Source organism: Anoplopoma fimbria, chromosome 24 (assembly GCF_027596085.1).
Source record: "Anoplopoma fimbria isolate UVic2021 breed Golden Eagle Sablefish chromosome 24, Afim_UVic_2022, whole genome shotgun sequence".
Taxonomy (NCBI): Eukaryota; Metazoa; Chordata; class Actinopteri; order Perciformes; family Anoplopomatidae; genus Anoplopoma; species Anoplopoma fimbria.
In genome coordinates, this window is record NC_072472.1 from 24,095,510 (window position 1) to 24,111,091 (window position 15,582).

The 15,582-nt window shown below is 41.5% G+C and overlaps 1 protein-coding gene across 1 annotated transcript in view; it reads right to left on the minus strand.

The window, feature by feature from the left end:
* The window catches only part of LOC129113425 (vacuole membrane protein 1-like), a 52,418-nt gene that overhangs the window by 33,475 nt on the left and 3,361 nt on the right, over positions 1 to 15,582 (minus strand). The window contains exons 3-6 of the mRNA XM_054625700.1: positions 14,992 to 15,082; positions 13,346 to 13,456; positions 212 to 317; positions 75 to 136 (exon numbers count right to left, since the gene is read on the minus strand). Coding sequence (XP_054481675.1) covers positions 75 to 136; positions 212 to 317; positions 13,346 to 13,456; positions 14,992 to 15,082 — 370 coding nt within the window. The remainder of the gene's footprint in view (positions 1 to 74; positions 137 to 211; positions 318 to 13,345; positions 13,457 to 14,991; positions 15,083 to 15,582) is intronic.

Sequence of the window (15,582 nt, forward strand, 5' to 3'; positions counted from 1 at the left end):
CAGATCCTGCAATTGGCTGCTCTTTAGCTGTTCTGGCGTGCACTATGCACAGCCGGTGTGTAACAGGCACTCACCCACATACAAGCTTCGAGGCGGACTTTGGAGACGATGGTCCAGAGAGAGATGCTTCCCTGGATGGCAGCTGAGCCCACCAACCCGTCCGCCCCCGCTGCCTCCCCGCCCACATGCTCAGCAGCAGAGCCTGGTGCTGGTGCGTTCTGCTGGGGGCAGACTATTTGGTCCGGATAGGGTGGCTCTGGGAAATCCACCGAGCCACATTCATAGGCTGCCAAGGTCACCGATGCTATGTGTGGTCCCTGAGAAATAGAGAAAGACAAAGAGACAGGTGGAGAAGGAGGACGATGAAAAGAAATGGAGAAAATACTGAAAAATGAGTAGGAGTTGTGAGTCCACCTGTTGGAAGTAGTTTTGAGTCAGAGGAAGACCCCTTAGCATGGAGAAAGTCAAAGACGTGAGTCAAATACTGATTGATAACATGAGGACAGTTATATGTGGGCCAGGATCTAAGCTGTGTCTCCTGTATTTCCTATAGCAGTGGAACTCTTTCTCTGACTTTCACTATAAACAACCTAAATAACCTAAAGAGTGATTTGCCTTCTGCTTTTCTTTCTGTAGGAGTTAAATAGGCCATCAGGAAATGGAGAAAAACACACTAACTTTGATCAAGCAGAAGCATTATGCTGCTTCATGAAGTTTAAAGGCTACGGGAGAAGTGTCAACGGATAAAAAGTGGAGGGCCCGGTGGAAACAATCTAGGATGGAAACCAAAGCAGGGGTGTAGAAACCATTTGGTGTGTACACAGGTAACTCACCATTAATCTGCCCTGTCTCATTTTGTTTCTGACTTGAGGGCACACACACACACACACACACACACACACACACACACACACACACACACACACACACACACACACACACACACACACACACACACACACACACACACACACACACACACACACACACACAATCTGTTTAAGACATGCCAAGAACAACGAATGAAGAATAAGTATTGTCTTATTAACACAGGGGATGATTCTCCCCACCTTTCCCAGGTGACACATACACGAACAACCGAGTGCAGCCGTCTGACCACAGGAGGGCAATAATAAGAGCAGCAGAAAAAGAAGTCCCGCTGTCTTTGATAAGGCCTGGTCTGGTATACATTTCTGCCTCTTGTGTATTTACTCACTTCAATTAGGCTTCCAGTGAAAAAGGTTGGATTTCTTGTGTGTAGTGAAAGTTGACTGAGAGGCCAGCTTTGTGTTCTTGTTCAAAACCTAAATCAAGTCATCCCAATCTCCACAAAACAGCCGAGTAGAGAGACTCCTTAGGCCACACACACACACAATTAAACTCAATTACACAGAAATACCAAAATGAACAAGATCTCCATTTCAACACACCTCTGGCATTTTGAAAACAAGTACAAGCATTGGTCATTTGAGGTCTCCTTTCTCTTATTGTACCCCTATTATCAAAAACATGACAGGAATTTGTCATTAAATAGTTTAAATAATTCATCATAAAAAAGGCTGAATTGTATTTAACACACATGTTCTGATGGGTGAATTCATGTAGGACACCTGTTTTAAAGGGTAATTCAATTTCCTATTTAGGTCAAAGCAAAGGTGTGAGCACTGGCTTGCTGAACAGAGCAGGGTACCAAAAGTACAACAATTCCTTTGAAAACTATGCTATTGCTGCAACAAGTTCACATATCACAGTAAGTTGTTTGAGAGGAACAAGGAACTTTTTATTCAAATGGCCGTTTGCTGTTCTACACCGACTCATTATTACACTAAGGTTGATAATATTGTTATGCAAAGTGTTTGATTAAGTTTTATACTGAACAGGATCCGCTCAGGAAGAAAGGTTGTGTAACTTTGCATTTGTAAGAACGCATGTTACACCCTGAACAATGATCTAGATGGATCTGAGATGACAAAGATTATCAGACAAGTGAGTAACACTAGAGTGATCTCTTCAAATAAAGGAGATCCCCAGAGTGGACTAATTAAAGCGGGCCCTGTGTACTCGGTCTATTCTACATGTTTACACTCATGCGTATTTGTGCAAGAAAGGGTGCTCCCAGTGACGCACAGGGGCAGTTTGACATTACGCAATGTAGCACCAAAGCAATCCGACAAACCCGGGGTGGGGCTGTTACTTCCAGAGCCGCATGGGACAAAGCAGGACAGGACAGGACGGGACGAGGGAGGGCACGACAGTGGCGTGCAACGCAACAGGAAACGGCAATGTCTTCTCTAGGAACAATGCACTCCTTTTTGATGATACAGATTCATTTCTGTACAAACAGTATGAGTAAGCAGGCACAGTCACATTTATAATATTTTTTAATAATCACAACCAGGACAAAGTTTTTTCACTAAAGCAGAAGACAAATCTTTGGAAAATCTTTAGTGACCCAGTGTGAGAAGTCAAGAAACTCCCAGCACTGACCCAGTCAGACTGGATACTCCCCAGCCCCACATCCTCCCCAATGACTCTCAAGTGGGATCACACTGCCCTGACACACACACACACACACACACACACACACACACACACACACACACACACACACACACACACACACACACACACACACACACACACACACACACACACACACTTCATTTACACAGACTCCTCAAGCAGAATGTTTGTGTGGCCAAGAAAAACAATATTGCTCACACCTTTCAACTCTTTCTCAGGTAACATGTGTTTACCAAACACACAGAAGACAACAGAGAGCGTTGCGTGACACCGAGTACCTGCTCTCTCTCTCTCTCTCTCTCACTGTCTAATGCTGTGTCACTGCTTCTCACCTTACACAAAAGCCCAGTCCTCTTATGTTGTCCAGGTAACTCACCATTAATCTGCCCTGTCTCATTTTGTTTCTGACTTGAGGGCACACACACACACACACACACACACACACACACACACACACACACACACACACACACACACACACACACACACACACACACACACACACACACACACACACACACACACACGTCTAAAAAGGCATAGATGACGATTTTTACAAGGGGAAAACTATAGACTACACAGTGGAGGAAGTATTTTTTTCCACCTCTAAGAGAAACCATTGTTAATTTTCATACACTGTTTACTGTCACTATAAACAAAGTAGGGATGAGGGTTTGTGTGTTTGTGTGTGCTAAAATAACTATTTCACTATTCCACCTCCTAACTGTGTCTAAATTGAGATTTGCCAAATGTTGACAATGTTTGAAGTCAATAATATACATATTGGTTCTGACAGGGGCACAAAGTTGCTGTTTCTGACCCGATGGGATCCACAATGGAGGCAACATTGCTGGCATTCCTGTGGTGACCTGCAGAAACCAACGCTAGGCCTCCAAAACGAGTGTGATCCCCACTCCTGGATGTGAGTACATCCGCACAGACTGGGGAGACACACAAAGTTTAGATCGGATAGTACAATATGATTCTGTCTGTGGGTGCATGTGTGTGTGTGTGTGTTGATAACATATCATCTCTAACTCTCTGGTCCTCCTGTAAATCAATTCTTGTCTTGAGCTACATCGTTGTATTCCAAAATGTAGGGTTTTTATGCAGGAAGAGCTGCTTATCCTTTGATTTCTTTCTTTTTTTTTTATCAGCCCAGAGTGACATTTTGTGTGACAACAGAGGAAATAAAAATGTTTTTCTTAAACCGATGACAGGAACATGTTAACACCAACATATAGGCCTATTTGAGAACCAATACAGGGATGGAAAAAAATGACAGCTCATTAAATGGCCTGTTATAAAGTCAGCTACAGGTAGATTTTCGTTGGGAAGTCTTGTGGAATGTCCAGGTCTTATACAGACCTGCAATTTCCTGATTGTTAACATGTTTTTCGGAATGATAAGTTAAACAACAGAACAGCAAAGGGAATATTTTATTCCCTGCCTTCTTCTCTAATGCTAATCCCATCTGAATGGCGCGTCAGTAAAAGGTATCCTGTTGAGGTACTATTAGCGCAAAGGAGCACATGGAGGACGCATTATGTGTGCACAGAAGATGCAATACAAAACCCACCACCGGTTTGCCCTTTTCTGCCGTCATCAGTTGGTAATGTTAGCTCGGAAAATGTAGCAATGATTAATTGATTTGAAGGAAATGCATTCAACACGTATGTTAAACCGTTTTGCTTTTGGGGAGTAACACTGAATAACAGCACAACTTTTGAAAACTACACATGGCCCTTAATCCGTACCCATTCCTTATCAGCCCAGTTACAAAACATTAATAATGATAGGGCAACGTTTTGTAAAAGAAAAGTCCACAAACAGGTGTTGGGTAACATTTGATAGTCGTAGTGATCTATGGCGCCATTTGAACTCAGTAGTTTCACAAAATGGAGGTGAACTGGTAACAAATGACTTTTTATGTGCAGTGAATTGTTCCCTGACCTATCATGGACAGTGACAAGGATTGGCTATGAGTACGGCAGTTGCTAAAGCTCACGAGTGTGACGGAGCTTCCTCTCAGTGCCAAGACACGAACAGAGTATGCATCAGTGTGCCAACTGAAGGAGGAAGTGAAAGCTGGTTGGCCAATAGCTGCTGCTGGGCTGATCGACTGACACAGACCGCCTGCCACCTTCTTTCCTCCTAGGGATCCAGTGCAATTATTTAGTCTATTTTATTTGATATGGACATCACAGTCGCGTTGGAACTGTAAAATACATTATCGCACAAGGAGCAGGTGTAAAAAATGATACAATACTGTTGTGTCTACAGGGGTATTGGTGTGAGAGCAATGTTGTTTTTATTTTCAACATGATTAAATACCTATATAAAAAACGTTAAAATTGTGATGCATTTTCAATTCAGTTCTTAGAAAGTTCCATAGTTTTGTTCGTTAAACGCAGTGCCACAGTTACCGTTTATTGAGGCTTGTGTGTCGACTCTACTGGTGTGCTGGGGTTTTGATACAAATGTATTAAAGTGGGAAGGAGCATAACCATCTAGACTAGAAAAAATAAGCTTTAAGTTGAAGATATTATATCCTGTTTAAGTTTTGACCGATATGTTATTGCATTAAAGAGGTTGACACTTGAATTGTAATTGCTGTTAATTTTAAGGATTTTTTAACAAGTTGCTGGTGTACGATTTATTATCAAATGGTTTATTACAATATGATGCAATTTATATCAATGTATTTGTTTGTTACGTTGACGGTATCGCGACTGAAAAAGTCTCATGGGAGCATCCCTAACATTTCAAAAGAAAGCAATGGCCCAAAGTGTGAGCTGTAGCTTAGAAATACACTTACAAATCATTGATATATGTCCCTCCATAGTCTCCTAATATAAATCTGTATTAGGCTACAATTAATTATCAAATTTCCCACAAATTGTGTTAGGACGTTATACACTATACAATATCCAATTCATTGTTTTTATTCATGAGACCCTAGCAGATGCAGCCCATAGTCGTCCTTGTCACCAGCCATGGCATGGACTCCTCGTTAGTTCATTGTGGCATATGTAGTTGCTTCCGAAAGCCTCAAACCAGCCATTAATGGGTGACCATAAACAGACCAGTTCTCAGTGACCAAGACCACAGGACGGTCCAGTCATTAACAAGTCGCTGCGGTTGTCAAGGGCCATTTAAGCTAATTAGACATGGTCCGGCTAGCATAACCTGTTAACCGCTTCTTACAGTGGGAGACCGTGCTGGAGGCAAATCAGGACAAACATTAGAGGTTATTTCGTTACGAAGAAGCTCTGGTCAGGATCTCTGAGGGAGGTAAGAGAACGCAAGACTGAGGCCAGTGATGGAGCAGAGACCGAGAGAGGAGGGGCAGGGTGTTTAGAAGTGGGTGGTAAGCAACCACACACACACATGCACACACACACACACACACACACACACACACACACACACACACACATACTGACTGTGAGACGCTGGAGGTTTGAGGGGCTGGTCCCAGTGATTTATCCATGTGGTTACACCATATGACTCCATGTTCAGAAACCTCCCCCTGACTGGCAGACAGACACACACTCTGACCCCCCACTGAGTGATGGATTATACACTTGAAAGATAACACTTTCATTTCAATCCAAACTATTTTAACGTAACTTTATATTTAGTATACAAGTTCGGGACTTACAGTGGCAAATTCGATAACCTGTACACATATTAAATGGAAACTAAATGTTAATGCTTCATCAAATTTGCATATTAGCAAAGATAAAACTTGTTCTCACAGTCAGTTAATCTTTTCTTCTGCTAACCTTATCTGAACAGGAAACTACCAGTTCAAACGTGTAGGTGGAAAGAACAAATTTCTGAATGTATATATTTTATACAATATTTTAGTGCTTTGTGTGTCTTAAAAACACTCCAACATGTAGTGAAATAAACCTGCATTGTTAATGTGTAACTATTGATTAAGTACAATGTAAAATAAGCGTAAAACATAACACATATAGAAATTTGCATTTAAATTTTATAATAATATATTTTAAACAGATTACAATGGGAAAACTGTGCGTCTTTTGTTGAAATCTAAAAATCTTACATTATGTCTAAGTTTGTGGATGCTATGAATGAATTACATCAAATGCAATTGGTTTACATTGCTTCTTTGAGTGTGTTTCACTTGGACAACTATAAAAACTGCAGGGAAACAAAATGTTTCATAGAAAGTCAGTCAGGATCAAAAGGGGGTTAAAGCAGCGACCCAAACACAGACCCCCCTGAGAGTGTGTAATGATGTGACCGGGAACAGAAAAGCCCTGGGTGACCTTTATGGTAGAATTTCATAACCAAACTCTGCTTCAAATAACTTTAACATTTGCAGTCTGCCTGGATCACTTTAGTTAGGTCTGGTCAGGTTTGGCTTGTTGTGGCAGGGTTGTTGGTGCCATTCCAAGCCCACTGTGACTTGGGATTTGCTTCCTGTGGGCGGTGTGTGAGTGTATGTGTGAGTGTATGTCTTTGAGATCAAATGATTATTGTACTTGGTATTAACAGGACTCCTGGGGCCTCGTAGACAGACAGACGCATGCCTTAGATGGCTGAGGTGTGACAGTTAAGATTTAGATGCCATTAGAAACACCACCAACGCACACGCACACACAATCTCCAATTTAAACATCTATCTTGCATTCATCTTTGAAGGAGCTTGGTGAAGATAAGTCAGTCACAAGACGTTTGGGCAGAAGCTCATGTCTCCAGCCTTATGAGAAAGAAGATGAATAACTTAGAAAATCATCGATGAAAGCATTTGCGATGTCATTTTTCCTCTTCTTCTTTTTGGTGTGATGATGAGTGTCAGATTGTCATTGTAAAAAATAAGGTGATTCAACAAGTCTCAACTTATGAATACCTGGAGTTTGTTTTCTTAGAAGACAACCTGTGTTTTAAACATCATATAGAATGTCTTGAAAATATATTCAAGTGACACTTCTGTCAGCAATTGATTGTGGTATTTTTTTACACATGCATGTGAGTCCGTCTTCCTTGGAAAAAGTTAGATTCAGTGTATTATGCTGTCTTACAAATTGTCTCTGATTCGGGTTTCTGCACACATCATTGCAGTTTGTATGAAAAAGTTGGTTTGTCTTTCTTATAAAGCATTGAATTGAACATTGTTACAACCTCCAATCATGCTGACAAATTAGGTCAAATGAGTCAAATGAAACTAAATTATTGTACAAGCATGCAGAATTTTAAAAACAGGATTAAGGATGATGTGACCACTGAATGTTCTTGTCCGGACACTGACTGACAATTCTTTGTTTGATGCAATTTGCTGTTTTGTTTAAAGTCTGTTATTTGTGTTTTTTTGTGGTGCTTGTGTGAAACTTGTATGCTGCCGACATGGCCAGGACCCCCTGTAAATGGAATTCAAAATCTCAATGGGATTATCTTGCTAAATAAAGCTTTAATAAAAAAATGAAATACAACCCAAAGTTAGATTCCTCTCACAAGCAGCTGCAGATCCATAACTTACCAGTGTAAAATTCCCAACCAACGTATCTTTATGGCCCGTAAGTAATATTGCCCGTTCAGTAGTGGGAGCATCAAATCCAAGCTATAAAGTCCTGACACACGATCTTGATGTAGTTAAAAAGGAATGGCTTCAGATTGAATTTAAGAGGTGTTAAAGTTAAAGCGAGAGATCCGTTACTGCAAGCCAGTGGTGAGTCAAGAGAAGCTTTTCAAAGAAACTGAACATGATCCTGATGTGTCACCCATGATCCGGGTAACATGCATGCAAGGTATCACTTCTCACTTTGGTGAACAGAGGAGCAACTATACTATGTTGAGTCATGTCTGTCACAGAAGGGTTGACAACAAAGTCAAAAAGATTCTGAATCAATAATGTTTATATATACACAGTAAAACCACACCCATCAGAATTCAGAGTAAATTCAACACTTTCTGAAGAGCTGACCTGTATCTTTATCAGCTCTGCGCTCATAAACAACTCTCTAATCAACACTTGTCAGGTGACCCTTATGTGGAAATGTTAGTACAGGTCATACAGACCAGCACAACTGCGTGAGTCACAACTCAAACAAAGCAACCAGGTTTCTGTTTACGTGAAGGTGCCCGTTTTGTTTGCTTCTTGGGTTGTAGCAAGGCCCGTCACTGTAAAAGCCACACAATGGTCAGGTGAGTGAGGGGTAGTGTACCACACGTGCGCACACACACATCAGCCCTTTGTCCAATACCCTGCCATGCTGTTACCGAGTTTCCCTCACCCACATGTTCTTGTCAGACTGTGAATGTGTGGGCGGACTGCACTTAACTGTCTAACGGCATATGAGCGGGAGAACTTTAAAACTCTTAGCAGCAGCGTGTGTGTGAGTGTGATATTAACAACAATGCAGGGACAGTGTTTGGAAGTTGCACTCGCCGACCTGCTCAGCACTTACAGCGATAGTTGGGGCTAATTAAAGCTGTGCTCCTGGTAATTGCCAACAGCCAAAACTTAATTTTAGGGGGTTTGCTAGGGAAAATCTGTATATTTTATACAAACCTCCCATGCAACCTATAATTTAGCAAACCGAAAAGAAATTGAATTGAGCAAACTATAGAATGCTCCACTATTTAGATAAGCCACTGGTGTATTTTTTGAAAGACAAGGGACTGTAAATCACAAGTTATAAACACGCTACGAACTTGGTTTGTAATCACATAGGATTGCTGTCTCTTTCCCTTGAGTGGCTGCTAAAATGTATACTCTCAGAAAGACACAATATGTTCACCTCTCACTCAAAAAACTGCTCAAAACCAGGACAGGCAGAAAAAAAAACGACCCCAGTTGCTATTATGTAAACAGCAACGTGCGCAGCTTCTATTATAATGACTTTAATTCTTTGTTGCTGTTGATTTAACGTTGAGCACAACAATTTTCATGCTGCCCATAATGACTTAATGGCAACAGCCATTACTGAAAGTAATTTAATGGTGGATGACTCAGATGAGCTCTCTTCTAAAATATTTACAGCATTCCCAAGCTTTCAAGAGTCACACTCATCGCTAACCCCTTCTCAGTTAAAAGAGGATTTATGGAAGGCAGGGACACTAGTTGACACTAGAAAACAAATACTTAAAAACCTGAGTGGGGATGAAAGCCTTTGGCACTCATAATTGCAAATCTTCACAATCATTTTGACAGATACATGCGCAGGTGCAAGACTCTCAGTGTGTGCACTGTAGCTCAGAAATCAGAAATGAGATCGCTCCACTGCTCCTGCATGATTTTATTGTTTTCATGATCTGTATTCTAAGCACCCACCCACGACCTCCTCCCTCAGAGCAGCTGGATAAAATACACTTGATGGTGTGCCAAGAAGTATGCTTTTTTTTTTCCTTCTCCACGCCTGAGTTGCAGGGTTTTATCTTTCTCCAATAACCAGTCCTGACCGTGTACAATGATCTCCCGCAGTCACAGCGGGACACAAACACAGACAGGAGACACAGGGCAGCAATTGCCCATGTCAGGGAACAGGAAAGCTGCCACTTCTGCTCTGGTTTCAGTGACTGGGATAGTTTGTATGTTACTGGCCCTGCATCCCCCTCTGTTGGTGGCTTTGCGGTACTCATATAATACAATGTTCAAGGCTTCCATGCCAACCACTACGGATGTGTGCTGTTAATATGTTAACTTGTGTGGTCATTTATTTCCAACAAAACACCTGTTAGTGGTAAAAGATTGTCAAATCAGTCCCTCAGATGATAAATGGAAACCTAGCACCTAGCAGTGCCCAATTCAGTGAAGTCAACACATTTTCAGAGAAAAATGTGAGCACACATGTAATGCAACTGGAGAAAGGTAAAACAAATGCTTCAATCTAGCAGTTTAGTCCTTTAAAGTCAGGAAAAGGGACAGACACATTATGACAACTGGGAAGGTAGGGGAAGTCATATGACAACACAGAGTCACATGTTATATCATGTGAAAAAGCACTACAGAGGACCTTCATGGTTATTAAACCTGGTAATATTCACATCTTTCTAAATCTTACAAAAAAGATGGGAATTAAAAAAAAGAGCTGCTGATGTAATGTAATGTAAAAAAAACTGGAGTACAGTGAAATGTATAGTGAGCCAGAAAAAGTAGTTTTCTGGCTCACTATACTCATCAATAATCCGATATATTGCAGAGTCTCTTCATTTTTCATTTGCCATGGAGACAATACATTTATCTTCAGCTGTAGCCTTTATGTGAAATGATTTGTATTAATTGAATGATACTACATGTGGAAGTATTTCAATTAAAAATTGCTCTGAAGTTTCTGGTTTATCAACATCTTAAAACCACTGGCACCCTCTATTGACTGTTAATAGTAATGAACCGGCTAAGTTACAAACACCAGGTGCCGCGAAAGATTATTTTGGTTTACAAAATAATCAGGTATGCTTGCAACTAACAATGATTGTCATCATCTATTCAGTTACAGATTAGTATCTCGATGAGTCCTTTGGTCTGTAAAATGTCAAAAATAGAAATAAAATTGAAAAATGTATATTACAAGGGCCCAGGGTGACCTCCTCAGATGTCTTGTTTGGTCCGACCAACAGTCCAAAACCACGAGAAGTCCGTTTACTATCATAGTAGAGCAAGACAACCAGATTCTATTAACATTTTACAGGCTGGAACTAGGGAATTGTGGGGCCATTCTGCTTAAACCCACTTTACTAATGCTTAACAAGTAACTATCACAGTAATTATCACAATGGATGCCAGTCAAGTTATTGTCTAATTTACTGATTGTTTGAGCTCAGCTCCTCACTATCAGGAAATTCCAATGAAAGCGTTTCACAAAATGGTAAACTGGATGAGAAGCTGTGAAATAAAAGTTAATTGTGGCACTTCTCCCCTGAGCTAGTGTATATCTTTGGTGGTGCACTTGTACAACACTTACAGAGTAACTGTGGTGGTGTTGTTTCCAAATATTGACATGGCAGTTAATCAAAGTCAAGAGCTGGTAAACATCGAGGCCCACTTTAGTTCTCATTCCTAGCATATTATTAAGTCCTATGGACAGGAAGGAAGACAGTGCCAGAAAGCTCAAGCTGCATGTGGGACATTTGATCTAATCCAATCAGTGACCCAAGTCTGCTGCTACTCGCCACTGTTCACTGACCACAGAAATTCTAAAAACGATTTTTACTGTCAGAAATCAAAGATATCTGTCAGAACCAGAAATTAACAACATCACTGAAAAATCTCAAAGCATCAACAAAAAAGATGATGTGTAATTAGAATTCTCTGAGGTCAGTTCTGTGCTTCTTACTTATGGTTTAAGCTCAGAGTTGAAGAGAGGATTTAGATACTAGATCAGACAGGGTTCTTTGTATAAAACAAATATAGTTAGAGTTATAAATAAGGCCAACACTACACTTTTATAAAAAAAAATGAAAATCAGCCAATGTGTTTTTTACATCTTCAAAGTAATGAATGATCCCTACTGACCACAGACTATTTAAAACTGTATTCATCTTTTATTTCAGTGTTGACAAGTTGGATTGCTATCAACAGATTAAGTTAAATCGGTCCGTAAAAGCCTGTAATGTTTAATTTGCTTACAGCACTCTTTTAGTCTAAATGCCATTTCAGAGGCATTCCACCCTGTAAGGAGTCAATTCTGGGAAAAAATAATAATACTTAGAAGTGAGATTCTTCATAAAAAGAAGCATATAAGGTCAAATTCTGAAAAACCTTTGTTTTAATATCCACACCAAAACATCCTGTAGCCTATCAATAGCTCAAATCCAAAAATATCTATACCAGTATCTGCCTTTAAAAAGCAATATCAGTCCAACTCTATAAAAAATGCAGAAAACAGCTCCAGCAAAGAGCACCAAGTTCTGTCTTGAACCCAATGACACCATAACCTGCAGTAGCAGCCATGCTCACTAGATGGTGATATCCTACACTAAAACCCCATGAAAAAAGGGAGCTGGGTCACTGAGGGAGAGTAGCAATAAGCTCTCAAATTACATTTGGGAGCAATAGAGTTTGGCTTTAAAAAACATCAGAATAGAGAACACGCACATCAAAGTTTCCAGTTCATCTGCACTGGGCATACAAGTGCTACAGTGGACTCCCTGATGACAGATGGACTGAGAGCAGTGAAGACGAGCAGATGTTTTGGGACCCTGATCTGATCAGCAGTAGAGACCCAACACCTCCCCACGCTCGAAACTGTGCAAAAACACTCAGAGGCAGAGAAGAGTTTGGGTAAAAACAGAAAAGAGGAAGGGGGAAGGAAAGGGCGAATAGAAGGGGGACTGTACGCTCACTATTACATAAAAAGAAGAAGGAGTAAGGGGAGAGAGTGTAAGAGAAAGTGAGAGTGAGCAACACAGTGGGGAGCAGGAGAGCAGGGAGAAAGGAAGGAGAAAGAACTCAAAGGGGGGGGGGGGGGTTTATCCTCATGTGCACTCAGTCAGAGGGGTCAGTGAGTGCGATTGTTCCTAGACTGCCTGTCAAAACAGTGCGGCTACCACAGCGTCTATTCATCTCCACCCCACTCTGAAATGCACACACTCACAAACCCATATTAACTCACGTATGCATGTGCAAATGCCTAAGGAGCCTCCAAAAGTATCCATCGATGCTCTTATTAAAGCCTTAGCAACAACCCACAACACCATAAACACAGGCTTCTGAGACCTGCGTCATTGCACCACCACCATCCACTGTGTTTGAGTTTCAGCACTGTCATAAACATGCACAGGCAAGTGAATAACTGCACTCTAAAAGCGGAAGGCAACTTGTCATGGAGTCACAAAAACATTTTCTTACCAGGTAAAGAAGGAAGGTGTGCAGGCCGGTGCCAAGACCCACTGAGGAGAGGATGCCCAGGCCAACCCAGTAAAGGCACCACAGCGTCTTCCTCTCCATGTAGTGCACATACTGCACAGAGGCCAGGAAGAGGGACGGTCAACCACATGGCAGAGACACATGCACAGAGTGTGAGGAAAACAAGGGGGAGGGGGGCACAGAGAGAAGAGGGGAGGGAAAGAGACGTGAGTGAGAGAAGGTACAAGGGTGAAAGTGTGCAACACAGAGAACAGAGGGCACTTAAAGGGGTGGGTAAGGGCATGTGAGTGGTAGAGCAAGAGAGGGAGAGGAAGACACTTAGAGAGAGACCTTTAGAGACAGAGGTTGTTGTTGAGTTTAGAGGACAGAGCCGTAGGGTAGGAGTGTTCAGCACACTGACAGAAGAACAGCACCATTATTCTTTTTGGTGGCAGCCAGCTATTACACAACTAGTAAAGTAAGGCAAGCCAAGATCTCTCTCTCTCTATCTCTCTCTCTGTCTCTCTCTTTCTCTCTCTCTCCTCTTCCTCTCGTACATCCGCCACTATCACTCCATCTATCACTCGGTTTACACCTCCTCCCTTGAGCCAAGGCAGGTCATTTTCAGGAGGAAGCATGGAGTGTGTAGATTACGGGAAGAAGGGAGGGGACTGAGGGGTGGTGGGGATTGGGGGAGGCTCTGACCGAAGACTCCATTTCCCAGGAAACCCAGCAAAACAAAAACACCACATACTGCCTCACTCTTTGCTGGGAAGTGCAGTGCCAGACATGGGCAATCATTACGTGACGCCTAGTTATTGAGAACTGATTATACAACTTCTGAGTCTCTTTTAATAAAACTGAAAAAAAACCTTTAAGGGCATTGGGTTTCAAAATACTACAGCACATGTCAGGAAAAATACAAAATGTGGAAAATATGAAAGGGGAAGGGTTTTACTCAGATCTGTAGCACAGTCTGCTCTGGTTTACAGCCACAACTACAGTTGTTTGTCCTGTGGACATAAGAGATTAGCAGGTACAACTGGGCTTTGCAGAAAGTTAATAATTAAACTACCATGATGTAAGCACACTCAAACAGGCACACATTTGTTAGAGAGGATATTCATCCAAATATCTTCTCATACGCACTTGTGTTCCTGCGGTGTGAATCCCAACCAGTTATCTGTGCCGATAGCTATTTGGGTCAGACGCACTATAATCGGACTTGATCACCCCCGTCACTATGCAGGACCTAAATAAATAGTAAATGGACTGCATTAAATAGCCTTAGTACTGCTGGTGCTGCTTGAGTGCCTTGCTAAAGGACACTTCAACCTGAACCTGTGGACAGGAGGAACCAGGGATTAAATCACCAACACTTCGATGAATAGAAACCCACTCTTGCATTACAGTAAGTCTTATGATGATGAAAAAGGTAGGGAACTGTAACCTGCACTGCATCACTATAAGGAAAACAACCACCACAGAAAGAAACAATGATCAAATCGTACCCTCCCTTAAGGAGACCCAGACTTTATGATTAATGTCACCTTAACAAGCTGGAATACCTGAGTTCTGGTTGAGACCCTCAATAGCACCCAAAGTATGGTTATTATGTACTTTGGAAAATATTTACAGTATTCAGTCACCTTCTGGTGTGCTCCTTCAAAACAGTAGGCAATGAAGAGGAGGATAAGCAGGATCAGCAGGCCAAACACAGTCTGTCTTTGCTGCCAGAGCCTGGGTGAAGGAGAAGAAGAAAATGAAGGTGGAAAATTATGGATTAAAATATGAGCATGCAGAGGTGAATGATATACAAGGTCGGGGAGAAAGATGGTGGGGAGAAAAGATGGTGGCCAAAGTGTGAGGGCAGATGAAAAAGGAATTGTTTAAATCATGAGTGAAGCAGTGTCAGTGTGTGGAAATATTTGAGAGAGAGAGAACATCACTTTTATTGAAACTTTGTGGGAGAGAGAAAGTCACGAAAAACTAATCAAGCCGCAACAATTATACGTTTCACAAATATGAGCGGCATGTTCGATAGGATAATATAATAATCAATAATGGTCATGACGGAAATACACTTAGAGGCACTGGGTCATATTGGGCAATAGGGCAAAGCTCCTACTGCTGGCAACAAAATAAAACGTGTGGTTTAAGCGGTACTCAGTCATTTTGAAATAAATACAATTCTGGATAATACATGACATGAGAAATACGTCGGGCACTGCTGGAAGACT